This window comes from Coturnix japonica, chromosome 5 (assembly GCF_001577835.2).
Source record: "Coturnix japonica isolate 7356 chromosome 5, Coturnix japonica 2.1, whole genome shotgun sequence".
Lineage (NCBI taxonomy): Eukaryota > Metazoa > Chordata > Aves > Galliformes > Phasianidae > Coturnix > Coturnix japonica.
In genome coordinates this window covers 50448525-50475869 of record NC_029520.1, presented here as the reverse complement: position 1 = coordinate 50475869, position 27345 = coordinate 50448525, and the positions used below count along the sequence as shown (strand labels likewise).

At 41.8% G+C, this 27345-nt stretch overlaps 1 protein-coding gene across 2 annotated transcripts; it reads left to right on the top strand.

Moving 5' to 3' along the window:
- Positions 1-105: 105 nt before the first annotated feature.
- Positions 106-20347, top strand: NAA30 (N-alpha-acetyltransferase 30, NatC catalytic subunit). Of its 2 annotated transcripts, none has more exons than XM_015865874.2 (5): positions 106-240; positions 515-1450; positions 8604-8727; positions 10567-10622; positions 17014-20347. In XM_015865874.2, exons 2-5 carry the CDS (start codon positions 518-520, stop codon positions 17149-17151), a joined length of 1251 nt encoding a protein of 416 aa, XP_015721360.1. In that variant the 5' UTR covers positions 106-240; positions 515-517; the 3' UTR covers positions 17152-20347. The 2 variants fall into 2 exon arrangements, with proteins under 2 accessions (XP_015721360.1, XP_015721361.1); XM_015865875.2 differs by having other exon boundaries at positions 204-305.
- The last annotated feature ends 6998 nt before the right edge of the window (positions 20348-27345 follow it).

The following is a 27345-nucleotide window of genomic DNA, read 5'->3' as shown; positions in this document are numbered from 1 at the left end:
TTTAATTAACAGCCACACAATCACATCTCAGACCGACCCGCCCCCACCATATCGCGGCCTACAACGCCCCGCCCAGACCCTTGGTGAAGCCCGCCCTACAGTCGCTAAGCTCCGTCGCCAAGTGAGGAAGCGTCGTAAAAGCTGACAGGAAACTTGGCTTCGCGTTACGACAGCGGCGGCCGCGCTTGGCGGCCGCTGGATGAGCGGGGAGTGGGAGCCGCGGCGCTGAGGAGACGCGGGGTGAGCGGCCGAGGCGGCGGTGGGTGGGGGGGCTCGGCGGCCGCAAGGGGCCCGTGAGGAACCGGGTAAGGACCCCGGCGGTGGGGGGAGCGGGACGGCAGGAAGAGGCGGCGGTGGGGCGGCGAGGCGGGGCCCGGGCACCGTGTGTGCCTTTGTTCGTGGCCCCCCCACCCCCCCTCGGCCTTGGCTCAGTGTAGGCCGCTGCCTCGGCCTGTTCCCCCCGTCCGGTCTGACGCCTTCTTCCTCGGTGGGTTTGTGTCGGTCTCTCCCGTAGGATATGGCCGAGGTACCGCCGGGGCCTAGCAGCGTCCTCTCCCCGCAGGGGGACACGCTTTCCCCCTTCCCTGGAGGAGGAGGAGGGGGGCCTGCTTCCTCCTCCTCCTGTTCCACCTCCGCCGCCGCCGCCGCCGCCTGCACCGGGGCCCAGGACGAGGAGGCCGAAGAGGAGGAGGAGGAGGAAGAGGAAGAGGAGGGACCCGCGGGCGGACGGGAGCAGCAGCGAGGAGGAAGCAGCGACGGCGGTAAGGGGGGGCCGCAGCAGCAGCAGCACCGCCTCCACCACCACCACCATCACCCCCCACACCACAACCACCAGCTCAACGGCCTCATCAGCCCCGAGCTGCGGCACCTGCGGGCCTCACTCAAGAGCAAGATCCTGGGCTCGGAGGCAGGGGCAGCCCCCGAGGGGCTGGAGAACAAGCGAGCCAGCAAAACAATGGGCTCCGGACAGCAGCAGCAGCAGCAGCCGTCGCCCCCGGCCTCAGCACCGTGCTCGTCCCCCCTTTCCAACCACCTCCCTCCCCAGGGAAGGACTGCACCCTCTCCTCCTCCTTCTCCCGCAGCAGCAGCAGCAATAGGGGACAGGAGCCAGCCTGCTGCCACAACTACGACTGCTGCTAAGACTGCGGCCCGCAATGGGCTGGCAGGAGGGACTGGCTTGGAGGAGGAAGAGCAGGAGGAGGGGGATGAAGGTGGGGAGGAGGAGGAGTCCCTGCTGCTGCTCTCTAGGTCCTTAGCAGCAGGCTGCAGTTTGAAAGGCTCGGGAACGGACTGTCAGCCCGAGGAGGACCTAACGATACGATACGTCCGATATGAATCAGAGCTGCAGATGCCCGATATCATGAGACTGATCACCAAAGATCTGTCTGAACCCTACTCCATTTACACGTATAGGTATTTTATCCACAACTGGCCACAACTTTGCTTTTTGGTAAGTGCTGGTTGGGGGGGGGGGGGGAAGAGGGTAAGAATTGGGAGTGGTTTAAGGCTGGGGTGGAGGCATGATTAAAGAGCTGACATGTGGAAATACTTCTAAAATTCTTTTTATGGCTAAGAGGGAAGGCCAAGAGTTTTGGAAAGTATGTAACACTAATGAATCCTCCTTCTCACCTGAGCCTGTATAAGCAAAGCTTATGTCTGAAGTTCTTACATTCACTAGTATACCTTTCCAATGGTGGGGAAAGGGTTTGAACGCAGGGCTGGGATCCAGGAATTCAAGGCTTCTAATCTTGGTGTTGACGTTGACTTCTGTGACCTTTGGTAGCTCATTTTGTCATTCTGCTTCAGTTCCTAGGTTTGGATTTAAAAAAGAAAGTACTTAGTCCACGGGTGTCTTGTGAGTGCTTAGTAATTCTTGCACAATGGTTCTCAAACTGACTTGAGCATGACTGGTGTATGCATGTTGACGTGGGCACTACTGAAGGTTTTGTAGACTTTTTTGATCTGTTTGCTTACCTTGAGAATTTCAAGTACAATTATATCACTTTTCAGGTTTGGTAGTGTATGCACCATACAGAAATACTCATTTTGTTCAGGTTGTCTTACAGTACTAATGATAAACCTTACTGTTGTATTCTTCCTATTGCGCTGTCACAAAGATTGTTTTAGTTTAGTTTGTTTTTAGTGCTGAATATTTAGAAAGAGAACAGCCAGATCGTTTTGGAACGTGTGTCTCAGCTGACAAGCATGAGAGCAGTCCACACACAGGTATATGAAACTGGCCTGAGGGGTACGTATGCACAAGAAGTGGGCTTAGCTGTGTTTGATTTACTCATTGGAAAGCTGCTCTGTAAAACAGAACGTTTTGGGGAGCATATGGTGCTTCCTCACTCAAGTAAATGATGAATTCTTTTTTTCTTAATGCTTCAATCGAGGCAGGACAACACACTGACAGATATGATTTAGCCAGAGCCAAGATACCCTTTTATTCAGGGGTACCTCTTTAAGATTTTAATTGGATATGAGTACAGGAGGTAAAGCTAATGGAATCCATCTGGCCTTCAACTCACTAAACGTTCTTAGTTTAGGGTCTGGTGTAATTTATAGTGGGATTTATATGATTTATAGGAGAGTTTTCAGAAATGTGCCTCTTACAGTCCTGAAGAGGGAATACAGTAGGATTGATTACAGGAGGTTGACCAGAACGTTACCATCTGGAACAACATAAAAATAAGAAAATATTTGAAAACACTCTTCAATATCTAGTCGTGCTGATCAGAGCGGAGTGGTAATTTTTCAAGTGTAGTGCCTGCACCTCGCTGTGTGTGTGACTGATTTGCCTCATCTTGGAAAGAAATGCTTTTGAACTACGAATGTCTATACTTGCAGCATCAGGTGTGCCCTCAGTAATGCCAGCAGTGTTGGGTATTATTAGAGCATCGTGCATCTGTTTTTATTTGCCACTCCAAGAGCAGTGGCGAAGTGTTCAATAGCACTAAAACAGATGATTTCTAGTGTATTTTTGAATGCATTCAAGGAGGAAGGTTTTACCCAAGGAAAGGAAAACATCTTAAGTCTATTTAGTATTGACAGCTTCTTTTATTAGTCTCGATCAATCGATGGAACTTTATTTGAATTCTGTAATTTCACTCAGTTTTGCTATTTTCTTTTTAAGGATAGAATGATGGGAAGTGTGTAAAGTATTAGAGGAGAAGATGACTAAAGCCGTTAGCAAATAGTTTTACATACATAATAATTTGAAGCTCTTCCAGTATCTTGAGTCATTTGATGTATTTCTGTGACTGATTTTGGTGTTTTTAAGGCTTGTTTAGTGGTTGTCTTGAAGACTTTCTGTTCTATAAAATTGAATTTGTTCCTGCAGTTAATGGATTCTTGAACTGCTTCTACCTAATAACTCTTTAAAATATTTATCTTCAGCAGGAACTACATATTCCAATTAGCAAGAGCAATGTCAGGTTGGTGCTCGGAAGGATAGAGCCTGATCCCACAGAATCATTTGTGCCTCACAGCCTCATACCCTGCTGCTTTCAGGTTCTGCTTTGGCTTTGATTCTTCTTGGATACTGGACTGTAACTTGCTTGTATTTGAGGGGGAAAACTATAGTATTTCTATCATTTTAGTTACTGGATTTCACCATCACTACTCTTCTTGAGGTCTTCCAATGTACACTCTGAGGTCTTCATTGCACTGTTCCCTTCCTCAACAGCATGAGGGAAAAGAACTAATTCTGTTTAAATGGACAGGATGTCTCATTTCCTTAAATAATTAGCAGTTCTCCCTTGCTGATGTATTCAGAAAACAAACTTAAATGTTGTAATTCTGCTATGTGGCATTTTAGATACCTGACAATGCAGAGCTTTTCCAGGGGATTTAATGATGTTATTCCTCTGGATGATGACCTCATAGGTTTGAAGCTTGCTGAGCTTTGGCTTGGCCTTCACAAGGTGATGTGACTTAACAGCTAGTGCCAATCATAGGGCTGCTTGTTGCTTCTTTTGATTCAAGCATCTTGTCCTCACTTGTGCCAACCTTTAGTTTATCTGATTTGGGAAGTTAAGCTAGCTCCGATGCCCAGCCATGCATTTATACGTGTATGTGTGTTTGAAAGGATCCAAGTGTCATAGAGTTAAGTTTCAGCTGCTTTAGTTTTCTAAACATATTCATATCAGTGTGGCACAAACACTGGTGTTAATGCAAGAAGAGAGGTGAGAATACACAGCTGGAAGAAGGCCTGGGGCCTACCCTCACCAATCACTAGCATGGTCAGAAACAAGTTCACATTCTTTCAAAGGTACTAGAAAACCATCAAAACCCATCATTTAACATCAGATGAATCTGTGTAACCGTATTCCTGGCCTTTGAGTTAACATGTTGAGAAGACCTGATAAATAGCTCTGGTGTGGGACACTGCTGCGTTATCTGACTGAGCTGTAGCAAGATAATAAATAGCCTTCTCATCTGTAAGTTGTGACTGAATGCTTAAGCTTAGATTCCTCCTGTCTTTGGAACAGCAGGTGTGGGTGTGCTGGGTGTGGGTGCCCTGCAAATGCTTGGGTTTTATTTGTTCCCAGGAGCTTTGTCAACCCACTTTCTCTTCAGATGACCTACAGCAACCACTCTGCTGTCAAAGATGAGGGAGGGAAGGGCTAACTTTCTGTTTCATATCTTTAAGCATTGCCACAGCTTTGTCCCGGTATTGATTGTAAGTGCATTTTTGAAGCTTAGTGTTTTTGCAGATTCTAGACAGTGTTCCAACTCCTCCCATTCAGAACTGATAAATTAAGTATTGAAAAAAAATAACATTGATTCCCAAATACTGTAGCGTGGGAGAGGTGAGCTTGGGAAACCTTGCTCTGTTCCAAAGTTTGGGTAAGAGAGGATATAATAACAACAGAGTTCTGACTGAGTGTTGTAATCTCTCCTTTATTCATTGCTGCAGAGTCACTGCACTGTTCAGCAGCCTTTTAAGAAAAATCTGGAAAAATGCACGCTTTTATTGGGTTCTGAACTTTGCCAGTAGCTATAGCAGCTATTATAATGTAAACTTAAGCAATTTTAAAATAAGCAATTAATTCCATGTACGTGGTTTTAGATGGGTTGTAAATCCTAAACGGCCACAGTTAAGATCCTTTTTTTTTTTCCCTGCTAATATTTTACTTATTGTCTTATTGGAATTCGTTTATGAGTTTCTGTGCTTCTCGTTGAAATTAAAGAGTTGTAATAAATCATCTGTTTTGTTTTTTTTTTTCAGTTGCAGAATGCTTGGGGGATAAAAGGAGAACAAGAAAAGTTAGGGAACTGCACAGGGAGTCTTACCAGCCTCATGACAGACCTAGGAAGGCATTCTGTCATATCCATATCCACTCCCAGTTTGCAAACTGCTGCAGCTCCTCTGTATTCCAGTTTCTGTTTAGGAATGATCATGGTTTGAGACACTTGCTGTGCTACTTCTTCTTCCAGCAGGCCTTGTGAAGGGTTTAGTCTTTGTGGTGTATGTGTATTTAACAGCAGCGAGTGCAGCTCTTCTGGCGCTGAATTGCACAGGAAGGAATTACTCGTGTCCAGTTTCATAGAGTGGAAGCAGGGAGAGTGACTTTGTGATTTGCCCAGCGCTGTAAAGAGCTCTGACTGAACTGCCAGACTCCAGGTTAAAACCATTAGCCTAAATGTATTCCTTAATGGCATTCGGTAACATGATCGTTAAATGTAAGCCAAAGATTCGTACCAAGCTGTTCCTGTGATACTCTGAGATGGAAAGGGAACCTGCGGTAGTGCAGGTTCTACTGCATTTGAATCTCAAATTATTCCTCTTCCAGGAGCGAGTTGGTTGGTTTAGTCATCTGTAAGTGGGAACTCTGGGTCCAAAAGGCACATTGAGGTGGTGGCTGACAGATGCAATGCCACCTTTGCAAATGAAATTGATGCCAGTTGTTTAATTATAAGGGAGTCGATGTTCTTGCTGATTTATAAACATCTGTGTTAACTCTGGCCGTGTGTGGCTGCAATACAAAGATTTAAAAATCTAGTTTGATTTTTAAACTCATAAATAAGAACAAAGTTGATGCAAATATTAGATTTGAATGTGTGTTAATGTTGCTGAGAATTTAGGATTGAAATAAATCTTACAGTACTCCATGGGGCATATATGTAATGGCAACTTGGGCTGAATTCTATTTGTAGAAACCTGTATGTTTAGAAGTACTTGAAAAGAATATTTATCCTATGGTAGTCTCCCCATACATGATGTTGTATAGGAATTACTTTGTCTCCTTCCTTCCCCCAACTCTCATTCTTTTTTCTTTTCCCTTCTGTTTACACGGCTAAATGTTTCCCAAAGAAAAAAAGATGACCGAGTTTTACTTCACATTTTGGATTTGTTTCCAGCTTTAGATAAGGTTGGAGAGGAGGAGAAAAGGAGTTGAAAGGCGACAGAAAAACTCAGATTGCAGTGCTCAGTGTGGAAGTGGAGCAGTCAGAGGTGAAGAGGCAGACTCACCTGCTCAATTACAGAAAGGCAGATTTAAGTGTTGTAGGAAGTGGTAACAAAGTGATACTGTATGCAACCTTGTGGCAACATCAGTGGGAATTTCCTTTGATTGCTGCAGCAAAATTATTCGCTGTTCGTTTAATGTTCAATGTAAGTACGTGTTTAATGAAGGTAGGTTTTTTTTTAGAAAGGAGGTCTGACAAGAAAGAACACAAATCTGTGTGTGAGGTGGTGCTGCTCTTGAATGGTGAGGAGGAAAAGAATCAAGTGCCAGTTTGTGCTGTCTCTCTTTTTTTTTTTAAGCAAGGTCTAAGATTACATCTAGGTACTCAGCATAATTATAGCAGTGTTATGAGCAGTGTCTGATGATACTCTTTAACTCCCTGCTTTTCTCAGGTCTGAGCTGAGATAGAAGATTTGCCTTGAGCTGATATTTTGCATGCAGTTTTTGTATAAGTACAGCTTTCCTATGAAATGAAGGTGTGTTTTAGAACAAACAAAAGACTGCTTGGAGGCTGTGTATTGCAGCCCACTTGGATCATGTTTCATTTGTTGTTTTAAAAACCACTCGTTTAGTTTGTTCAGGGTTGTTCTTGGGTGCTGTTAGAAAAAAGAGATATTTTTGCTAAATGAAAACATAGCTATATTTATAATTACGTTTGCCTGACAAGCTCGAACCATATTAGATGTGTTGTTAGGCTCATGCTGCATCACAGTGTATTGGAACGGCAGCTCATTCATTTCAGGCTGCTTCCTGTCACCTTCTAATGGGCTTCTGGCTGACAGCTGGCTTGGTTAATAACCCACTGTCCAAATGGAGAGCTGGAAGACATCACACTTCAGGCAGAAAACCTGCAGATCTGTGCCTGTGGTATGATCTCTATCTAAGAGCCTTCTGCCTATAGGTTCTTATCCTACAAGTTGCACAGAAAAAACATTCTGTTTACAGAGTCCCTACCAGAGACTTTGGGGAGACGAGCACTGGAAGTCTGGTAATACTGGCTCAGACAGGTCTTTTTTGTTTGATGTCTCTTAGTGCTGCAAATTTGGATTATCCAGAAGCTGTTGTGCTAGCACATGCTCGTGCCAATCATGTGCTGTAGGCCTGGTTTAGGAGGCACGCTTGAGCGGGAGGCTGGTTCTCCCTGCAGATACAGGTCTCAGAGTTCTGAGGATCCACTTAAACACACCCATGCATGTAATTTTCAGCTTCTTTTTTATCTGTCAATCTTTCTCTGAATAAACAGTAATAATTCATATTCTTTGGATGCTGTCCTGCTTTGTAGCATTATTCACTTTACCGCTGTAGGTTATAATGTCATTAGTCTCTCATGCTGCCTAATCATTCAGTTAACATATGACTTAGTTATTCTGTCTCTAATGTATTTCATGGTAGATTTTATTGTGTGTGTGTGAGCACAGCGGCTGTATGAATGGTTTGATAAGTGCTTGGGGAGGAGTTAGGATCTTTGGGTGTATTTTTTTTCATCTTACTATTTCAGAATGTCTCCTTAATCACACCTTTTTATGAAGATACCATTGGATCTGTCAGTTTGTAGCTCTTAGTAAATAAAATCTCTGAACAGTGAAAATGTGTGAAATTAACTGGATATTCTTGTTTGTTTGTTCCTGGGATATCCCATGACTGAAAATGACTGTTTCTACTAAAAGATTAAATGCAAAGACATTTTTTTCTTATGTTATGGTCATAACACATCAATGCCAGGTAAAACTGAAGTATATTATCTACTCCAGCCCTTGCACTTGAAAATTCAGATCACAATAAAGAGCTTTTTACTTTGTGGCAGCTCATATGGAAGGATCTATGCCTTAACCTGGTCTCTTTTCTACCCCCCTTCTATCCCAGATGTTCATATTGGTAGACTTCATAGAGTAATACTGCGATTCTCTCCTGGACAATTCATTGGCTGTTGATGGACTGTAATTTAATTTAATATGATAGAGAAATAAGAGACCTTTAGTCCTGTTTGTAGTTCTGGAAACCTTCTTAAAACTGTCTTGGTTGTTGTACTCAAATTTTGTACTGCTGTTTCATTTTAAATGTACTGTTTTTACTAATTCTGGTAGCACTGCAGATCATAAACTGAGAATGCATACCTATATGTTTGTCTTTAAGGCCATGGTAGGGGAAGAGTGTGTAGGTGCCATCGTCTGCAAGCTGGATATGCACAAAAAGATGTTCCGCAGAGGTTATATAGCCATGTTAGCAGTGGATTCCAAATACAGAAGAAAAGGAATTGGTAAGAAGAGCCTTTTTGTTGTTATTTCTTACTTATATCCTACGTTGTTGGGGTAAACCTTGGTGCATAAAGATTGAAGCAGGGCTGTACTTGTAGATGTGGTGGTATGCTGTTGTCCCTGCCTTGCTCATCTACACAAACCCCCCCAGTGTCTTTCTCCATTCAGCTGAACTAACCCAGAGTGCCCATTCCACACGAGCTTTACATCTGGTTTATGAAGCTAAAACAAAAGGCATTCAGCAGCCACTTACCTTTGCAAATTATCATTATTAAATAACAACTGCAGGAATTGCTTTTCATTTTTGTGTGCTTTCATAACTTTGTTGTGTTCAGTGTGTGTATATATATATTTATTTATTTCCCCAGTGCATATGTCCCCTGGCTTTCCCCTATGAATTATGTATATATTGCCCACTGGGGAGAACGTATATAGCTGAATGCTATATTAATGCTTGAAAAATAGTTGTCTATTACTACTTGAACAACCAAAATGGAGATCTGTTTTGGTGGGAAATGGCACAATGAAAGAAACAGCTCTTGGCAGGGAGCTTGCCTTCCCTCATTGATCGCTTTTTGCCCTGTTGGAAGGGATTTTTCTCCTTTCATCAAGCCAACTAGGAAACCTGGTGTTAGGGTTGCTCTTAGGAACCTTAATTCTTTTGAGATGGTTATTGTGAAATTATATTTTGTAGCATCTTTAAGTTAAAAATTATCGCGACCATGTTGGCATATGTGATTATTTTGATACAGTTCAGAGGCTCTTAATGTGTCTGTAGTGGAGCAGAAGGAAGAGATAGTGAGAAATCATTCTCTCCTTTTAGCTGAGTCACGAAGCAGCCTGCTGTGTTTTAGTTGCAGGTGTCTGGATTCATAAGTAAATAAGAACTAATGCTGCTCTTAAGATCTCTGCAAGCTTTCTCCTTTGCTTTAGTCAGACCATTATTTTAGAGCAATATAAATTTTTATACTTAACATTTTGCTTACTTTAGTATTATGTAAATGCTAACATTTATCCTGCGTTTATCATCTTGCTGTTACTCAAAGTATGCTGTTAATCTGAAGGTGTTTTATATGCAGTACAGTTTTGTTCAGTGAAAATCTTAATTGATTAAAGTTCTGAGGATGCTTGAAGTGAATCTCTAGATTCCTTGGGGTTCTTTCTCCTTTTCCTTAGCCTTCTTATGGAAGTGACATTTATGCAATTTCATTGAACAGCAGTTTTTTCCAGTAATAACTTTGAAATCAACTTTCAATTTCACCCCAATTCTACAGACAGGTAGGGAGATCGCATTCGTAGAACTGTTGTGAAATAGATGAGAAATAATGATAAATAATGAAATTAATGCTTGGCTAAAGGGAAGGGGTGGGCTTTGACCACATAGTAGTTACTAGCAAATCCAAATGGGGAGTGAGCTGCAAGAAAAGTGGTTTCATAAGTTCTGTTGCTAGTAGAAGTATTTGTTTTAGTAAGAGGAAATTCCCTTGGAAGATGAATGCCCTTCAAGTACATGCCAGCAGATTTTGCCTTTAAATGCAGCAAAAGGGAATGAATCACATCTTGGAAGGCTATATATAACACCATGTTAAACATAGAAGCCTGTTTCTAATATCCTTGTGTTAGAAGACTTTTGCGTTCAAGCTGAGTCTCTGGATAACTTTAGGGATGATTTCAATATTCAAACTTGAGACTGCAACTTGACTGCAGCTTCTTGTTAAATTCTTTCCTCCCTGATTTCCTCTGGTGTCGCAGCATGTAGGAGTAGCACAGATTAATTGTATATAAGCTAACATCTCCTGCCCCTCAATTCTAATTAATGCTTACTGAAATCTGTGTTTCAGGTACAAACTTGGTTAAGAAAGCTATTTATGCTATGGTCGAAGGAGATTGTGATGAGGTAAGATCTCATAATCAAAAACTTTTGTATTGTTTATGGTTCGTGTTCTCCCATGAGTGAATTCATTTCACAGGTTTGTCTTTTAATTTCACAGGAATGTGTTTTGGGTGGGAGGAGGGTTAGTAATGCACTCTTTCTTTTATAACAGAAGGAAAAAAAGCCTCAAAAACATATGGCATAAATAAAAGAACTTTCTAAATTTGTCATAAGTACTCAAGTGCGGTGTTTCAGGTTATGTTTTACTTTGCAAAGCTGCCTCAGCCTTCAGTTTTTGGCATATTTTCTTCTAGCGAGTCAAGTTTAGGTTCAGTTGACCAGTGTAACTTGCATGTTGTTGTAATATTTCCATGCTTTCAGAATGCATGGAGGTATTGGAACAGTACATGCTGTAATATTGCAGATTATAGTTTTATTGCAGCAGGTAGTCGGGTTACTCTGACAATGCTGAAGCTGTATCACATAGCACTAAGTTCTGATGATTTAGCATGGCAGTGAAGGAAAGTGACTGAATTACCATCAGGCTTTTTCCCTGGCCTATTTGTTAGTCTTTTCTTTTACCAGATTGTAGTCCTGTGTGTGTATATATACATACATACATATATATAATTTTTTAGTGTATGAAGCAACTATCTTCACATTCCCTATTTAACTTGTGATAAACACCCCTTGCAACCACTCACCTTAATCCAGTTATCTAATTTGTTAACTTTCATCTGCTTGCTACAGTGCCATTGTTAGCTTGTTCCTGACATCTGAACGCTGTGTTATTTCAGTGTATCACTGTTAATGATCCTTTGTTACCTCATCTCACTCCATTCCCTCAGTTGTCCAGTTCATAGAATCACAGAATTGCTCAGGTTGGAAAAGACCTTAAAGATCATCAAGTCCAACCACAACTTAATCCTACTACCCTAACAGCCCACTGCTAAGTCATGTCCCTGAGCACCACATCCAAATGGTGTTTAAACACATCTAGGGATGGTGACTCAACCACCTCCTTGGGGAGCCTATTCCGGTGATTAACAATGCTACTGTAAAGAAGTTTTTCCTGATATCCAACCTAAACCTTCCCTAGTGCAACTTGAAGCTTATTTCCTCTTATCCTGTCACCAGCAAGAAGAGACCAGCCCCACTCTCACTGCAATCACCTTTCAAGTATTTGAAGAGAGCAGTTTTCCTGCATCTTTTTCTCTACTATTTGTTGTATTCAGGCAGTGTACTGCAGTCTGATAGTTCTGTAATTGTTTAAGTTCTTTGTTTTGTCTTGATGCTTTTATCATCTGTCCTGTGCTTTATTTTTCTACTCGCTACCTTGAACTTATCTTTTCCATTTCTTTCCGCTGTGGTTTTGAGTTCATTTGCAATTGCTGCATATCTGAGATTTGAGGAGTGAAGAGGAATAAAAACAAGGATAGCAGTGCTCTCATCACACTGGGAGAAATGAGATGCAGGGTCTTGAAGCCTGCTGTTGTTAGAGAGTCAACAGCAGAGCTCTGTGTTTCTACCTGGGCCACCAGAGTTGCAATGCTCCCTGTATTATGTATGAGTGTGTGTACTTCTTCTCCCATAGTGCTGTTCATATACTGGACTGTCTTAGAGGTATGCACGTAATGAGCTCTCCTGTGTCATTCTTCTTTCCCCCCCTGCTTTAATAATAATGCAAGAGTCTTTCTTACCATTACTTAAAATAAACATGGTAGGGATTGTAGGCTACTCTGCAGTAAGGCCTCATTAATCTTTAGTCATAGATTTTCATCTTCAGTCTTGTATAGATGCTTATAATAAAATCATAGGTCATTTTTTCAGGCTTTTTGCTGTCCCTATTTAATCAAATGTGCTTCAGTGCAAGCTCCTTAAAGTGTGTGCTGGATGGGTGCAGGCATATTTCATTCCCAGTTTGGAAATCACATAGCATTGTGTGGGGGGTGGTGACTTTGAACTAATCATGCCATGCTTCTTGGGGGCTTTTGCACTGGTTTGGTTTTATACCAGTACAAAACCTTGAAATGGGAACTCAGGCCCAGGCAATGAGGAGCTCGAGCAGGGTGTATTTCTGACTTCCTACTACACCAATTGGCAGAGGTATGCCCAGAGTAATACAATATGTTAATGCTTAACATACAGGTAATATACAACCAAATAAGAAGCCTATTCCTTTCCTTTGGCAGCAAGTATAGGTTTCTTCCGGGCATGTGGTACAACAGTAACGATGTTTATTTGTTGCACATAGTAGATTGCTGAGAAATTGTAAGTTGTGACCAGGATTTGTAAGATCCAGTTCGCCACCTGCTATTTAAAGCTCTCTGACAGAGCTGAGAAACTTACCCTCATCATTTATTACAGCAGTTGCTGGGGGGGGAACAGTTTCTGTCCATCTGATTGATGCCTGGCTGATGAAACAGTGCGTGACAGTGACTGCTCCTTGTGAGGTGTGTAAATAGTTTCTCCCTGCTGCTTTTAACATGATTTTTCTGCATCTCTTAATAAAATCAAAAGCATGATGGAAATATGGAGGTGCTGTTGATACAAAACAGATTGCAATTCAAAAATACTCTTTGAAAATTGCTTAAAAAAACCATTAAAAATAGGAAATATGGACCTGCAATTGTCACTGAAATTTTCCAAAAGCTGTTTGGAAGCTCTTCCCTTCAATCTAATTACAGAAGAGTTGCAATAAATGTATTTAATAACTTGTGATATATATAACCTGATAAACACTTAGCTCAGTGAGGTCTGTCATAAAGTATCATAGATTTTAGACTTCTGAGGTATCAACAGTGAGTGTTGGAAAAAGTGTGTATGTGTGTGTGTTGTTGTGTGTGTCAACTCCAGCAAATAGAACATCTAGCTGCCCTTTGTATACTTGTTTGGTCTCTATGACAAGCACTTTTCGTAAGTTATGCTACTTAAGATTGTCACAGGGAGCTGCTCCATCCTTTAATCAGAATAAGGAAAGGAAGAGTTATTAGTTCACAGACTTTCCATCTGTAACAAATGACTGTAAGTAATCTGCATGGCTATTCACTTCATGTTGCATTATTTCAGCACCGTGTAACTACTAACTAATCAAAATAAGACTTAAGTGAAGCTCATCATAGCTTTCTTGGCAAAGTGTGGAAAGGAATTGTGACTTTTGTGAAGTCACCTATGAAACTTTAAAGTGTTTTAAGGTCAGATTTTTCTGTCTTCACCACTAGGTATGGTACTGAATTAGAAAGATACGCTTCTAAGAGTGATGGATTTTTACATGATCCTATTTGAAATTCTCAAACTCTTGACATCTTTAGTTTTTCTTAGTCTTTAAGTTTGATATTTGGGATACTGCATATATTTAAATGGTAAGTCAGTCAGTCTGATGAAGGATGCTGGACAAGCAACCGTAGCTTGAATCTCGTAACATGCCAAGCTTATTTGTAGGAGTAGCAGCCTCTTCTGTGTGTGCTGAAAGAGTATTTTCCTTATTAGTTTATTAGATTTGGCCATATTCCATGACTTGGTTTCTAAACTTAAGTGCATTTGGGGTTTGAGCTGAAAAAGCAAGAAAGCTTGACTGCCTTTTTCCTTCAGCCCAGGTAAGCTGGGTATGAGAAGGTAATAACAAGAAACATTGTATTTCATTCTTACAAAAGATTCCTTTTTTCTAAAACCAGCTAGAATTGAAGAGTTGAGATGATAACTGTAAGTTTTAGATATTTTGGGCATAAGAGAAAATAACGGCCTACAGAATGTTGCAACTCATGCAGAAAATCACGTTCAAACCCAGTCGAACCTTACTGATCTACAGGAGCAGATAGGTTGTATTATGAGTAGATTTAATAGGCTTATTTGCAGAATAAAATAGATCAGTATTAAAGGTAACAACTGAAGATTCTGAGCTTGATTGAAGAGAAGAATTCTTCGCAAAATCAGGCTAATGAAGCATGTATAAAACAGGTGTTTCCTTCCTAGATTCAGGAGTGTGTATGTAGCCCTCTGTGAGATCAAGATGCTATGATGAGATCAGGAGATTTTCACTGTGCGAAGTCTTCCTTAGAAATACCAGAACAAATCTATTGCATTAGCTTTCAAGATGAGCATTTGCTCAGGTGCTAGGATTCCAGCAAACCTGAATTTCAACATATAACCCCTCCCTTAGATATGCAGTGTTGGGAGTCTTCTAGCAGTGCAAGGTATGCAAACTTGCAGTTGAATACAGGCATGTTTTATCATTCTGCCAGAATAAAGAACTTTAGTGCAAGTGAAATGCCATTTGTAGCCAGAGTTCAAATAAGAGTTTCCTGCTTTGTGGGTTTACATGGGTCAGATTTCCTGTTTGGCATAATGCTTTGTTTTAATTTGAGCTAAGAAGTGGTACTGTGTGCATACTCATGTAGAAAAGAGGAACTCTTCAGGTAAACTACTGCATCTCCATAATTGATAATAACCTGAAAGTTATTCGTTTTAATAGATTGAAGTCAGTACGAGTAATTGATCGCGTTTTAAGGCTTGATAGTACTATTGCATGAGGTGCCAGCAAGAGAAATTCAATCTCTAGTTCTTCACATTAGACCAAGAATTGAATTTGCTTGTCTTAGGAGTACGGGTACAATAGACTGTCCTGTAATTTAAGAACTATGGCTATTAATATTTTAATGTTTGTTCTAGTAAAACAAACTTCTTTTAAGTCTTATTTTCCTCCAGTGTACATTGTTGACTGGATTGTTAGCTTCAGCTTTACGGTTCTTAAACATTCACAGGTTGAAAAGCACAGGAGGAATTGTCCATTGGAATGTGGTCTGAGTGGCTTGGAGCTTAAGTAATGCTGACGTACATCAACAGAGCAGAATTTAAACCTTACTGAAGGAGTGCAGTGTAAATGCTAGTAACCTCTGCAAAGAGCAAACATGATGGAGGGAAGATAGAGTTGTTTTTCTGATAGTTTGCTTTATGAAGTAGCTTGTGGTAGCAATGGTAATGGGAGGACAGTTGAACTAGATGATCTTGCAGGTCCTTTCCAACCTTGTGAGTTGATATGTGAATGTAGGTGGCTGTGGGATTGTATGGGGTCTTGGCAGTTAATTGGTTCAGCCAGTGTTCTTGAGCAACTGTGGTCCATCCTTAACAGTAGAATCTCTGAATAACTGAGGTGGACAGCATTGAAAAGGCAGAACAGATTCTTAGTGTTTGGGATGGGTGTGTTGTTTACCAGGTGAGGTGTGCCATAGCTCTGTTCATTGTGTTTGGAGAAAACTGGCAAAGATAATTCAGAGGGATGTACTTCAGCAGTTTAACTTCTTGTTAATGCAGGTGTGGTTTTTGGGCAGCCCTTGAGGCTCGTGGGACACTTTTCAGTCTTTACTTTCCATGGGTTACACTTGGGTTTGATGTGAGCTATTGGTGACGGCTTGTCCTTCAACTGTGGTGATGTCAATATAGAGAGCCAAAAAAAAAGAAAGAATAAAAAGGAAAGAGCTGCTCTTTCCTCCTTGCCAGGCAAGTTGGGAACAACAAATGACCAAGAAGTTTTTATCTTCTGAAATTGATGCATTACTTGAAATGTAATTATATGCCTTTTACTTGCTCAATGTAACCAATTACTTCCAGCCCAGGCCTCTCTTGCAGCAGCTTTGCTCTCTGTAGCTTTTGATGTGCCCATTGGCCTATGAGGAATTTTGGTATAGGGCATATAGAGCCCTGAACAGGACCTTATGAACCTGGGATCTGCCTGGTGTGTGCGCTCTGGGTTGTGTCTGGGGTCCTTGTGCTGAGCGCAGATATGCCTTACAAACATTGGATCTCAAGGCAGGGCATAGAATGAAGAAGGTTCTATCTAGGTCTAAATCACTCGAATTAGAGGTGGGAGATATTCAGGGGTGAAATATAACTCGCTGCATGCCATGTTCTTATAATGTGTGGAAGTTCTGTGCAGCCTGGTCTGGTGGTTGGCGACCCTGCCCACAGCAGAGGGGGTTGAAACTAGATGATCATTGTGGTCCTTTTCAACCCAGGCCATTCTATGATTCATTCAGAGTATGTGTTTGTGTTCAAGAAATGCATAGTTGTTATACTGAGGGCCGTGGTTTAGTGGGAGGTATTGGTGGTAGGTGGATGATTGGACTGGATAATCTTTTTTTGTTGTTGCTCTTTACTACCATAGCTGTTAGATAATGGTTTGAAACACTGTTCATAGCAAACAGAATCTTGAGATGAATGGAACTTGCTTACAACTACTGCTGTTATCTGCTATTTCCCTTTATAAGTGAGGATTGGGGGGGGGGGGAGGGGGTTGTTTGCATAAATGAGGACATGAAAATATTGATTCCAGTAATTGCTTTTAAGTGTACTTTAAATAACAACTTGATCGGTTGTAACAGCTTTCTCATACATGCTTTCTCTTTTTTTTCTCTTGAAGGTTGTATTGGAAACAGAAATCACAAATAAGTCTGCTTTGAAACTTTATGAAAATCTTGGGTTTGTGCGAGACAAGAGGCTGTTCAGATACTATTTAAATGGAGTTGATGCACTGCGTCTTAAACTATGGCTGCGTTAAAAGAAACCATCACATCAAGCAACTGACGTCCCAACAGCGCAGAGTTGTCCTTTGCATGCAATGCAATTTGTACAAAATTGCTTTGCAGGTGGACTTAGTAATTCCCATGCAGCTCTTATCTGTCAGTGTCTCATTTGAGTGTCGCACATATTTGTTGCACTTTGGCATGGCGCATTTGTTCCGAATTAAAGCCGATCGTTTCAAACTTGGAGTTCTTTTGGTACCAGCAAGATGTGCCAGTTGATAGCCAAGATAGGTTCGTTCATTTGCAAGTCTACTGACTGTATTACGTACACAGTGAACATTTTATTAAAGAACCTGTATGTGGAACACGACTTTTTGGTTCCAGGATAAAAGACAAAATAAAAAAGCCAATGTAGATTGTAAAATTCTATAAGTATACTAACATTTCATACAAAAAAAAAAGAAAAAAAAAATTGCCATAGTTTTCTGGAAAAAGGCTTCAATTTTAGGTTTTATTTTTCAATATTGAATTTTCCATTCTTAAATATTGGTACCTCAGTGATTAGTGAATGAAAAAATGTATTGTAGGGTGGGGTGTGTGTTACAATGAGTAACAGTAACAATTAAATTGCGTCTGCCAGTGCCTGTATAGATAAGTATATTTGTCTTCACCTCTAAGTTTGGAGTGCATGCTTTTATTCTTTTACTTTCTTCAATTGTCTCTGCAAGAAAAAAAGAAAAGAAACAAGAAAAATTCTGCTTTTATTTAAATTCTGGATTTGATAATAAATTATTTCAGATTTTTATGATTTGGATACTTCTCCCCAGCGAGGGTTATGGAAGGCCCTTCTTTTCTTATAGCAGGAAGCGTTAAGCTATTTTGAAATCCTTGAGTAGCTGCTAAAAGAGAACCTGATGTTGCCAGTAAATCTCTGCTGGTTTTGGATGCACTTTTTTCTTTAAAAGAGTGAGGGACTTATAAAAGAAGATATAGAAAATTAATGTAAATTGGTATGATTTTATTTAATCGAAATTATCACTAGAAGCTCTGAAGAAAAAAAACACAAACAAACAGCTATTTTAAAATAGTTTGAACAATTATTATTATTTTTTTTTTTTTTCTTTTTCAGATTCAGATTGCTTTGCTTCAGTGTTCTAAAATGCTTCAATCTTTGGTTCTTGGTCTTGGAAATAAATCTCAAGGTGTATTGTATCCAGTTTTAGCTGCTCTCATTTTCTCTAAACTTACATGAGCTAAATTATTGGGGGATTCTATTTTTTCCTTCCAAAGTCAAAGTGGTGAGGAAGGGAAATTTCTCTTTCTTATCTTCTCTCTCACTTTCTATCCCAATTGGGCTTACATAGGTTTAACCATAACCCATCAGTGTGTTCAGTAATTACAGCATCTAGGCTTTCTTATGATCGTATAACTCAGTTCTATGAATCATCTGGTTGGGTTTTTTGTTTCAGTTCTATTTTTCCTCAGTATTAGTTGACTTCAGGAAGAATCTTGTTGGGTTGGGAGGAGGGGAGAATGAAAGGATGAGCCCTCAATGAATTTGCTCCTTGGTAGTTGAACGTACTCTTCAGATTTGCCTTACTACACTTATTTTTTTTTTCTTAAGGGTTTGGTTTGAGTCTTTTTGTCGTTGTTTTGTTATTAATTACTGTACATTTAAAAAAAACATACAAAAGAAAACACCCCTACCTCCATGAACGTGTGGAAAAGATCCCTGTGCAGGAAAACTGGATTTAAAGTAAAGCCTGATTTTTGCACAGAGGGATCGCACGTGGTGATGGGTGTTTCTTACCGTGTACAAATGATGAGTTGTATTTGAAAATAAAGACTTTGTATAGAAATCGGCCCCTCTGAGTTTTCTGCCTGGAAACACTGTTTGTGTTTCTGAGAGGGCTCGTTTCCCCTCAGCAAGGAAAACTCGCTTCAAACGGTGCCTGAATCAGAGCTGTGAACTGGAATCTTACTCGCAGAGTTCAGAGCAAGGCTTTCTGTTCATATTTCTCCCACCGTTCTGGTTTGCCAGTTATTTAGAGCAGTTCTTCAGGAGGTGAAGGCTTAAATGTCGGGAATGCTGAATTGATGGAAACAGGCTTTTCCCAGATGTATTCAAGTTGTCTGGGAAGTAACTCCTGCTCTGGCTTGCTTGAACTAAGGAGGCAGATAAGAGAAGCTTCGTGCCTTGTTAGCAGCTGCTGGGCTGCAAACTGCAGAGTAGGCTATCTTGTGTGTCTGCTGATGTTTTAAAAACCGAAAAGCCAGACAGGCAAGTTTTCTGGAGGTTAATATTTAAGCTGTGGGTGTCTTGAGTTTGAGAGCAGACTCGATGCGTGGAGCCAGCATCCCTTTTTGTGTAGGTACTGCCGAAAAATACCATCCCTGCTGAGCAAACCTCAAACGAGGTTCTGTTTGTTGTAAGAAGCAATTCATTCTCACCATGTCATTTTTGAGAACGCTGCACAAAAGAGGTGCGTGTTTCCTTTTCAAAGAGCACATCCCCTGGAAGGTTCTCCTATTGCTGCTGTGTGACACGCAGTTCACTATGGAAGATACTGAAGCTGTATGCGTTGGGCTTATATTAAATGGAACAGGGTTATTCTCTGGGTTGCTTGGAATTGGGTCTCGAGTGGGAAGCTGGGAATTGCAGAGAGATGAAAGCAGATGTTCAAAACAAATCTAGCAAAGAGAAGTTAAGTTGGCTTCTTTTTTTTCCTCCTCATGTCTGTTGTTAAAACGCAGTCTGCTCCCCCTCACCTTTTGCATTGACAAATCCAACTAAGGAGTCGATGAGTTTTTGTTTGGCTTTGCCCAAACCATGTCAGGTGTGGATGTTTGCATTACGTTGTGTTTGTTCGTTTGTTTTTTAAGGAAATGATCGGGTTCGTCGCCTACAAGCAAAGCAGGCATAGTCTAATTGGCATTGCAGAGTGCATCACAACCTTCTCCAAGGCACCACAAGACATTGCTCAAACGGAGTGCTATATTCAAAATGTTCAGGTCTTGTATAAGCACTGTGACCTGTATTGGAGTTGAGGTATCAGACAGGCATCTATGGAACTATCAAGTGTATATCCAAATACTGGACTGCTGTTTTGAGTGGGTTATATTCTTCTGTCCCTTTATCCTTTTTGATGAGAACAAAAACAGTGGGGTTATGAAATGTACAAGCTGTCTAAAATACAATGCAGTCAAATAAATGGTTAAGTTGTTTATCTATTTCCTTTTGGATGGAAATGTTCTAATGATTGTTTTGCTCTGTCTACAAAGCAACGTTTGTGTGAACTTCAGTTTCAAAGCTGAACTGAGATGGAGGCTTTTTCCATGCGTGCCAGGTTATGGTGAATATCACTGGACTTTTCCTGGACAATAGGAGTGGATTCATTGTTTTAGCTGAAAGAAGTGGGAGTTGGGAACTGCTTGCAGAGATGAAAACAGGTTGTATTGGGGAGACGATGGGTTTTACAAATCCTCTCTGCTTTATTCCATCTGCAGTTGCAATGAGGTTCCTAAAACTTGCTAAGAACTCAGCAGCAAGCATTGCACGTGTTCGGCCTCTGCTGGAAGTTGCTGCTCACCTGGCAGCAGCCCCAGGTCTGTTCTTTCAGCTGCTTTCCTGACTCCTTACCACTCAGCCACCTGATCCCTGCAGTTTGTTATGGAGTTTTCACACTTTTGTAGACATTTTACTACTTCTCCATTTCTTACTCTGTGCAAGAAGCAGGTTAAATTATCTTCCTGTGTCTTGCACTGCGGTGTACACATAGGCCCAGTGCATTTAATCAGGGCTAGAATAGTTTTGGAGAGACCTAACATTTAGTTGAATGTGAAAACATAAGTACTTCTCTAACAGATGTTTCAGGCAGGACTGGCTGGGTGATATTTTTAGGAAGGAACGTTTTATGTATTGCCCACTCAAGTGCACTTTGATAATCTTTGATTCCTTTAAAAACAGAGCGCAGAGGGATCCTGAACTATGATTCATGCAGGGAAAAGGGGAACACTTCTCAGTGCCTGCATGTTTGTGGTGAGGATGCTGAGGCTTTCCTCTTCCTATTGATATCTGACTCCCTGTGGGGAAGGCAGAGCTGTGACTACATTTTGCTCCTGGTTATTGCTCTTCGTTGTAAGGCTCAAGGGTAAGGTGAAAACAAGCAATAATTCAAAGGGATTTAGAATAGATGAGGTATTGATCTTCTACATTTGCTGTCCTCTGCAGGACAGTCCTCCTTCAGCAGAGCCTGCCTGAGCCCTCTTCACAGGAACTTGTGGATGCTGGCAGCTGCTGTGTATTCAAGGAGAGAACTTCTTTAGATGACGCTTCATTAAATGATGGCCAGTTCTTACACCTTGCTAGGACTGCGGTTGTGTTGATCCGTTGCTGAGGTACACATGTTTTCCTCTTTCACTGAACATCTGCCCTCACTCAGAAAGCACAGCTAAGGAGAAAGGAGAGTCCCCTCTGTCTCACTGCCAGCAATTCCTATTGATCTTTCTTCAGCTACATACGATAGGAAAAAGGTCAAATCCAAGTTATGATTTATAGTCTGCACAGTCCTCTGCCAAAGCTCAAGAGCAGTTCACTGTGTGCTTTTCTCAGAGCTGTTTAGGCCCACGGGGCCTCGATTTCAGGTAATTATGAGTGAGAAATAAGAGGTTTTCCTGGCCTGAAATGACTCGAGTAGAAAAGAGAACATACTGAAAAGTTGTAATTAATGTTGGGGATAAAAACAGAAAACAACAGCAACAAAAAAACCCAACCTCTCAGATTCTGTGTTCATTTAAAGCAGGGATGGAGAAAGGGAGTGATTCTCTAAGTTAAGCCATTGCTTTACAGGTTGCTGAAATATATAATTTAGAGATAGAGGTTTAAATTCGACCTCTGCACCAACTAGAAGTTCTATCCAGGACCTAGGGCATTTTCCAGCAATCAGAAGGCAATTGGAAATAACGTACTGAATATCTCTTGAATTCTTTGGTAGATATTTTTCCTGTTATTGTGTGTGTTAACACGGCAGGTTAATAGCAACAGATTCCTTCTTCCTTATTTCAGTCTGTAGTAAGGTGTGAATCCACAAAGGAAAGCAGTAGCAGCAGAGCTCCATAGGAACCACTGGGTGCGAAAGAGCAGTGAAAGTGAAGGTTGGAAAAGTAAATGGTGGAGCAGCTTTGCTAAGGTAAGAAAGCTGTACGCAAAGCTCGCATTGCTGCTAGTGTTATGAAGGAGGGGACCCTGTTAGCACTGGGTCTTAAACACAGCATCTGTCCACATGAACGCACTCCTCTCCATGAGTAATTTGGAGCAGACAACTAATTGAATGCTCTCCTATTGCCACGGATCCCTCCCTGGGAGTGGGTGCACTCAGGAAGGCTCTTAGTCTAAATCAAAATTAGCCTTTAATATCGGAAAGAACAAACAAACGAACCCTCTGAGTTTGGATGTGTTTGATGAAAACAGTCGATGTGCTGTTTCTGACTGGAGCCAAGTGTGCTTCAGCCTCATTGAGCCGAAGCATAAGGGCCTGTTGGAGGAGCTAATTAGAGTGAGAAGAAAACCAGCTGCTCTTCAGCCAAATTAAGGGTGCCCTTCCTTCTCCACTCAGCTGCTGTTCCTGCAGCTTTCCCAGCAATAAATGGCACTTTCAGGTGTGTAAAGCTGCCATTGACTAATTAAAGGCCTGCACCACTCATGGTTAATGCTGTTGTTTAATGACAGAATTTGCCAGAAAATACATCTTCCTGTTTTGGGCAGAGTTAAACCAGAAGCCTTTAGGTTGCCTTAGGTCTGAAGTTTGCTCACTCCTCAAGTAATGCCTCCTGTTTATTTCTCAGCAATGGAATATTGGTGTGAATGTTCAGCCTCTACTGCCATCCCACCAACACACAATGGGCCAATGTAACAAAATAGGAGGCATTACTTTTGGAGCCAGCCCTCATATATTGGAAAGCAATACAAGCTGCAAACAGCAGAGTCCTGTTCTGCAAATGGCAGAGATTTCTATCGTGCTGCTTGAAAGTGACATTCAAAGGATTGCTCTCTTGGGGCTGGAAAAGAAGTTCTTCATTACAGAAAGCAGGGCTGGCTATGATTAAAGAGAGAAAGTGGTTTCCTTGGGGGTTTTTTGTTTTATCGAAGTGAAAATTGAAAAGCTGGCAATCTCTGGACTGTCAACCAGGAACGGCCTGAACGGTTTCACGTGTAAGTTAACAAATGGGACATATAGAATGCATCTACATAAATACTTTACTTTGCCTTGTGCTGCCTCTTAAGAGACTGCATCAACAGCCGCTATGTGCTCAGTCCTAAATACGTCACTGAGATATACTAAGAATATGGTTATTGAAATTCCCCTGTTCATCACAAGGCAGTCACACTATGGATGACCTTAATGTTGCCTTACAACTCAAACGATTCTATGATCCTATGAGATGCAAAGCAGCAGCGTTTGGGCTGCTTCCATGTGGGAATAGCCTCTCTCAACAGGAATTCTGTGCTTGTTTTGCTATAGTTTTGCAGCTAACTTGTGCTCTTTGGAAGAAGAATGCTCTGGAAACCTTGTCAGCGTCATAATCCCTACATTGACCTACAGAAAGAACCTGTTTTACTCCTTGGAAGTGGCTCCTCGTGGCTGTTGCTCACCAGCTGAAGAGTTTAGTGAGTACTCACAAACATGGAAATACAACTTACTTACATTTTGGGTTTGGGAATGAATTTTAGAACATCGTTCCTCAGCTCCATCCCTTCTTCTATTACTGTCTGAGCTTTGCAAGCCTTTCATTTTCGACCTGTCCTGATCTAGAAGGAATGAATCACCGTAAGGAAGCTTCCTTTGGCAAACAATTCCCGGGGAACCTCAAATATCTCCAAGCTGTGAGCTTCTGATCCTTAACATTAAAAGCTTGTTTTTGAGGTTTCTTTCTAATTATTTCCAGCCTCAATGATATCTTCTGTGTTGGGTATTTAGTAGGGCTGTTTTATAGATAGGCTTCTAAGGCGTTCGCCTTGTTTCTCATGGTGCTTTTAGAAGCCCTCCCTGGTGCTACAGAGAGGCGGATGCTTCTCAACCCCATGAAAAGAGGCCCATGTTTCTCACCATGTTCTGGTGCACAAGCATTGCCTGGCTGTCATGCAGGTGTGAGCTGTGTGACGTGCCACGAACAGCAGTTTGTAAGCCATCCTTTATCTGTGCTTGGTTATTACAGGAGCGTGATCTCATGGACTTGCCCCAAGGCAGGTTTTGCTGCTGACTTCCTGCAGGAGCAAAGGATTAATCTTCTAATCTAGTTCTGACACAGAGGAAAAAGCTTCTGCCTTCTCTGGCTCGAGGGCTGGACTGCCTCAGTACACTAAACAGAAACCAAATCCTTTAAAATTAGCACTACAGGAGGAAACAGTGAGCTGCAGTAAGTTACTCTATGCTTGCAGATGTGTGATGAGGGCACTGGAGGAGATGGAGAATAGCATTGGTTTCAAAGAGCAGCAGGAAAAAAGAAAGCAGAGGGGAGAAAAGCAAGGGAGATTTTGGGTCTTTTTTCCACCATCCATGCTTACATAAGGTGTAGATAAATCAGATCCTCTTAATGGGAAGTCAGGTCTCAATTAGAAACCCCTTTCTGTGGGCTGGGTGTCCCCTGTCACCTCACACTGCTCAGGGCCCCATCCACGGCTTTGGGGATCCAGCTGCACATAATACCAGCACACAGACTGTCCAGCCCCTGTGTAAGGTTGTTATGGAGCTGTTGGAGCAGGTCTGGAGAGCCTCTGGTTGGCAACATCCTCTGCTGAAGGGGTTCTAACTTCAGGGAAAACGCTGCTTTAAAAGCATCCCATTGATTTTCAATACAACAGAAGCCATCAGAATAAAACAACTATGGTACGCTGAGACAAGTTTTGTAACGGCCTCCTCTTTGATTTTGTGAAACTTGGGCAAGAAGAGCTTCAAAAATAGCTTCTGAAGACCATCAGCGCCAGGAAACCCACAGGCAAAGGGCTCCATTGAAAGGCTGCAGTAGCAAACCAAATAAACAGGTTGAGTTCCCATAGCAAGTTATTCCTTTCTCAGAATAGAGCCCAAACCTGGACAGGTTTGGCATTAGGGTGAGGATTTCTTTGCAGGGTTTCGTTGGCATTGATTCAGTCCCTGATCCAGATCTCGATGCCCCTCTCTGGTTCCCTGCATGAGCACAAAGGCAGGGCTCACATCAGTTACAAAATCACAGCGCTCGGAAGACCGCATTCACTTTAACTATTTCCTCATCCTTGTAACCACTTACATAGCATTTTTTTTACTATAAATAAAAGCTTTTTCTGTCTCTGCAGCTTCTTAATCCCAATTCAGACACTGAACTTTCTCCTGTTTTCTTATAATTGATATTTCTTTTTCAAGTTTTGAAGGTTCATAACTATTTTCCTTCTGACACAGATGAAGATCATGCTTCTGTTACGTGAATACACAGATCATTAAACTCACCAGTGCATTGAGTCAGTGGCATGAAGACAGTCAGTATGCTGGCATTATGTGCAGCTGGATACCCACCTTCCAATGCTAAGTGAAGATGCACTGTGCTGGTTGTGCTCAGCTCCATCATTCCCCTATCCAGAAGTGACAACTTCATGTGAACAACCCTACAGAGAAGGGACCTCTGATCTTTAAGGTCCCTTCCAACCCGCACGAGACTATGATACTATGACCTTGGTCGGATGGGTCAGGAGTAGGAACAGTTGGAAAGGCAGCAGTTCCTTGTCATAAACATCACTGCAGGTATCATCATTTTAAATATGAAGTTGAGGGAGTAAAAATATACATAAATGAGGGCAGAGCAACATAACATGCCCAGAGCAACAAGAGGATGTGGTTACTAACACCAGGAGTAGTAGCAGTTTTGTTCCCTACTGGCTTTCAGAGGGAGAGGGAAAAGGGCACTGGGGCACACACGTGGCCTCAGTGGAGGCTGTGACATGAGGTGCTGGTCACTTAATCCTGGTGTCCACGTGAGTGGAGAGATGGGGAACTACACTTAGAGGGTTTGTTTTAAAGACAGAAGAGCACTGTAAGGCAAATGTGCTCCAGCAAGAAGCCTCACAAGGGAGGCTCTGTGTGGCAAAAGGCTGTATTTTTAGGTCAGCTTAGCCATGCTGAACGAGGTGGTTTGTGTGATAAGTAGAAAAGGCACCTGGCTTTGAAACTTGCTGTTTTTTGTAGTGCAGAAGTCAGTTGCAAGCCACACTGATTATTCTGGGGTGGTGGATGCAACAAGGACCAAGTGGAAACCAGACAGAGGCAAGTAGCTGGCCATAGAAGAGACCACAAAACTAACAGTGCCCTGCTTTGCTTTTCTCCCAGAAGAGTTGTGAACCAGCATTTTAAGCAAGTTCTGAGTTAATGCAGTCAGTCTGGTCATTATCAACAAGATCATATGCTGCGTAAAGCCTGATTTGATTAACAAAGTCAGCTGTTGTACTACCAGCTAATAAATGCCAGCACAGATAACTCTGTGTCTCAGTGACTTTAAAGGAACAGGGAATTCAAGGCTGGATCATGAACATGGCAGTTTTAGTCTATCCCATGACTTAGGATGCACATTAGCAAAACATAGCGCTGATAGAAGCTACGAAGAATGAAAACTGAAATGAATGCAAACCCCATCCCTGCAGGCATTCAAGGCCAGGCTGGATGTGGCTCTGGGCAGCCTGGTCTGGTGGTTGGGGACCCTGCACACAGCAGGGGGTTGGAACTGGATAAGTATTGTGGGCCTTTGCAACTCAGGCCATTCTATGATTCTAAGAAGGGACAAAAATGAGAGAAGCTCTGAATAGATGAAGGGGGTTCCCCAGATTCAGGGCTTCCCAGAACCAACACAGGTATCTCTTAATACTGAGGGCACCTCGTGAGGGCTCACATTTCCACTAAGAGTCACTGGGAGGCCAAGGGTGCCCACACTCAGTGAGCAGAGAGAACTCAGCTGAGCTGAGCTTTGTCAAATTGCAAGTAAGAACATGAGCCACAATGGAACTGCCCACAGAGATAACAGAATATCCAGCCTCTCTAGAAAGAAATGACAAAAAGCACTCTTGGCTCTCTCACAGGTTTTGTGCTTCACTCTGAGCAATGAGTTAGCACTCTTAGCATTGCTTAGAGCATTAGCAGAGGATATAAGTGAAGCTTAAACAATGCTCAGGATCCTGCAGAAAGCTTTTGCCCACCAGTGAGGAGGAG

Excerpts from the sequence above, each read along its gene's own strand:
- NAA30 (XM_015865874.2), top strand. The coding sequence starts at position 518 with ATGGCCGAGGTACCGCCGGGGCCTAGCAGCGTCCTCTCCCCGCAGGGG. Across the intron at positions 1,451-8,603 it reads GGCCACAACTTTGCTTTTTG|GCCATGGTAGGGGAAGAGTG; the intron begins GTAAGTGCTGGT and ends TTTGTCTTTAAG. Across the intron at positions 8,728-10,566 it reads ATACAGAAGAAAAGGAATTG|GTACAAACTTGGTTAAGAAA; the intron begins GTAAGAAGAGCC and ends TCTGTGTTTCAG.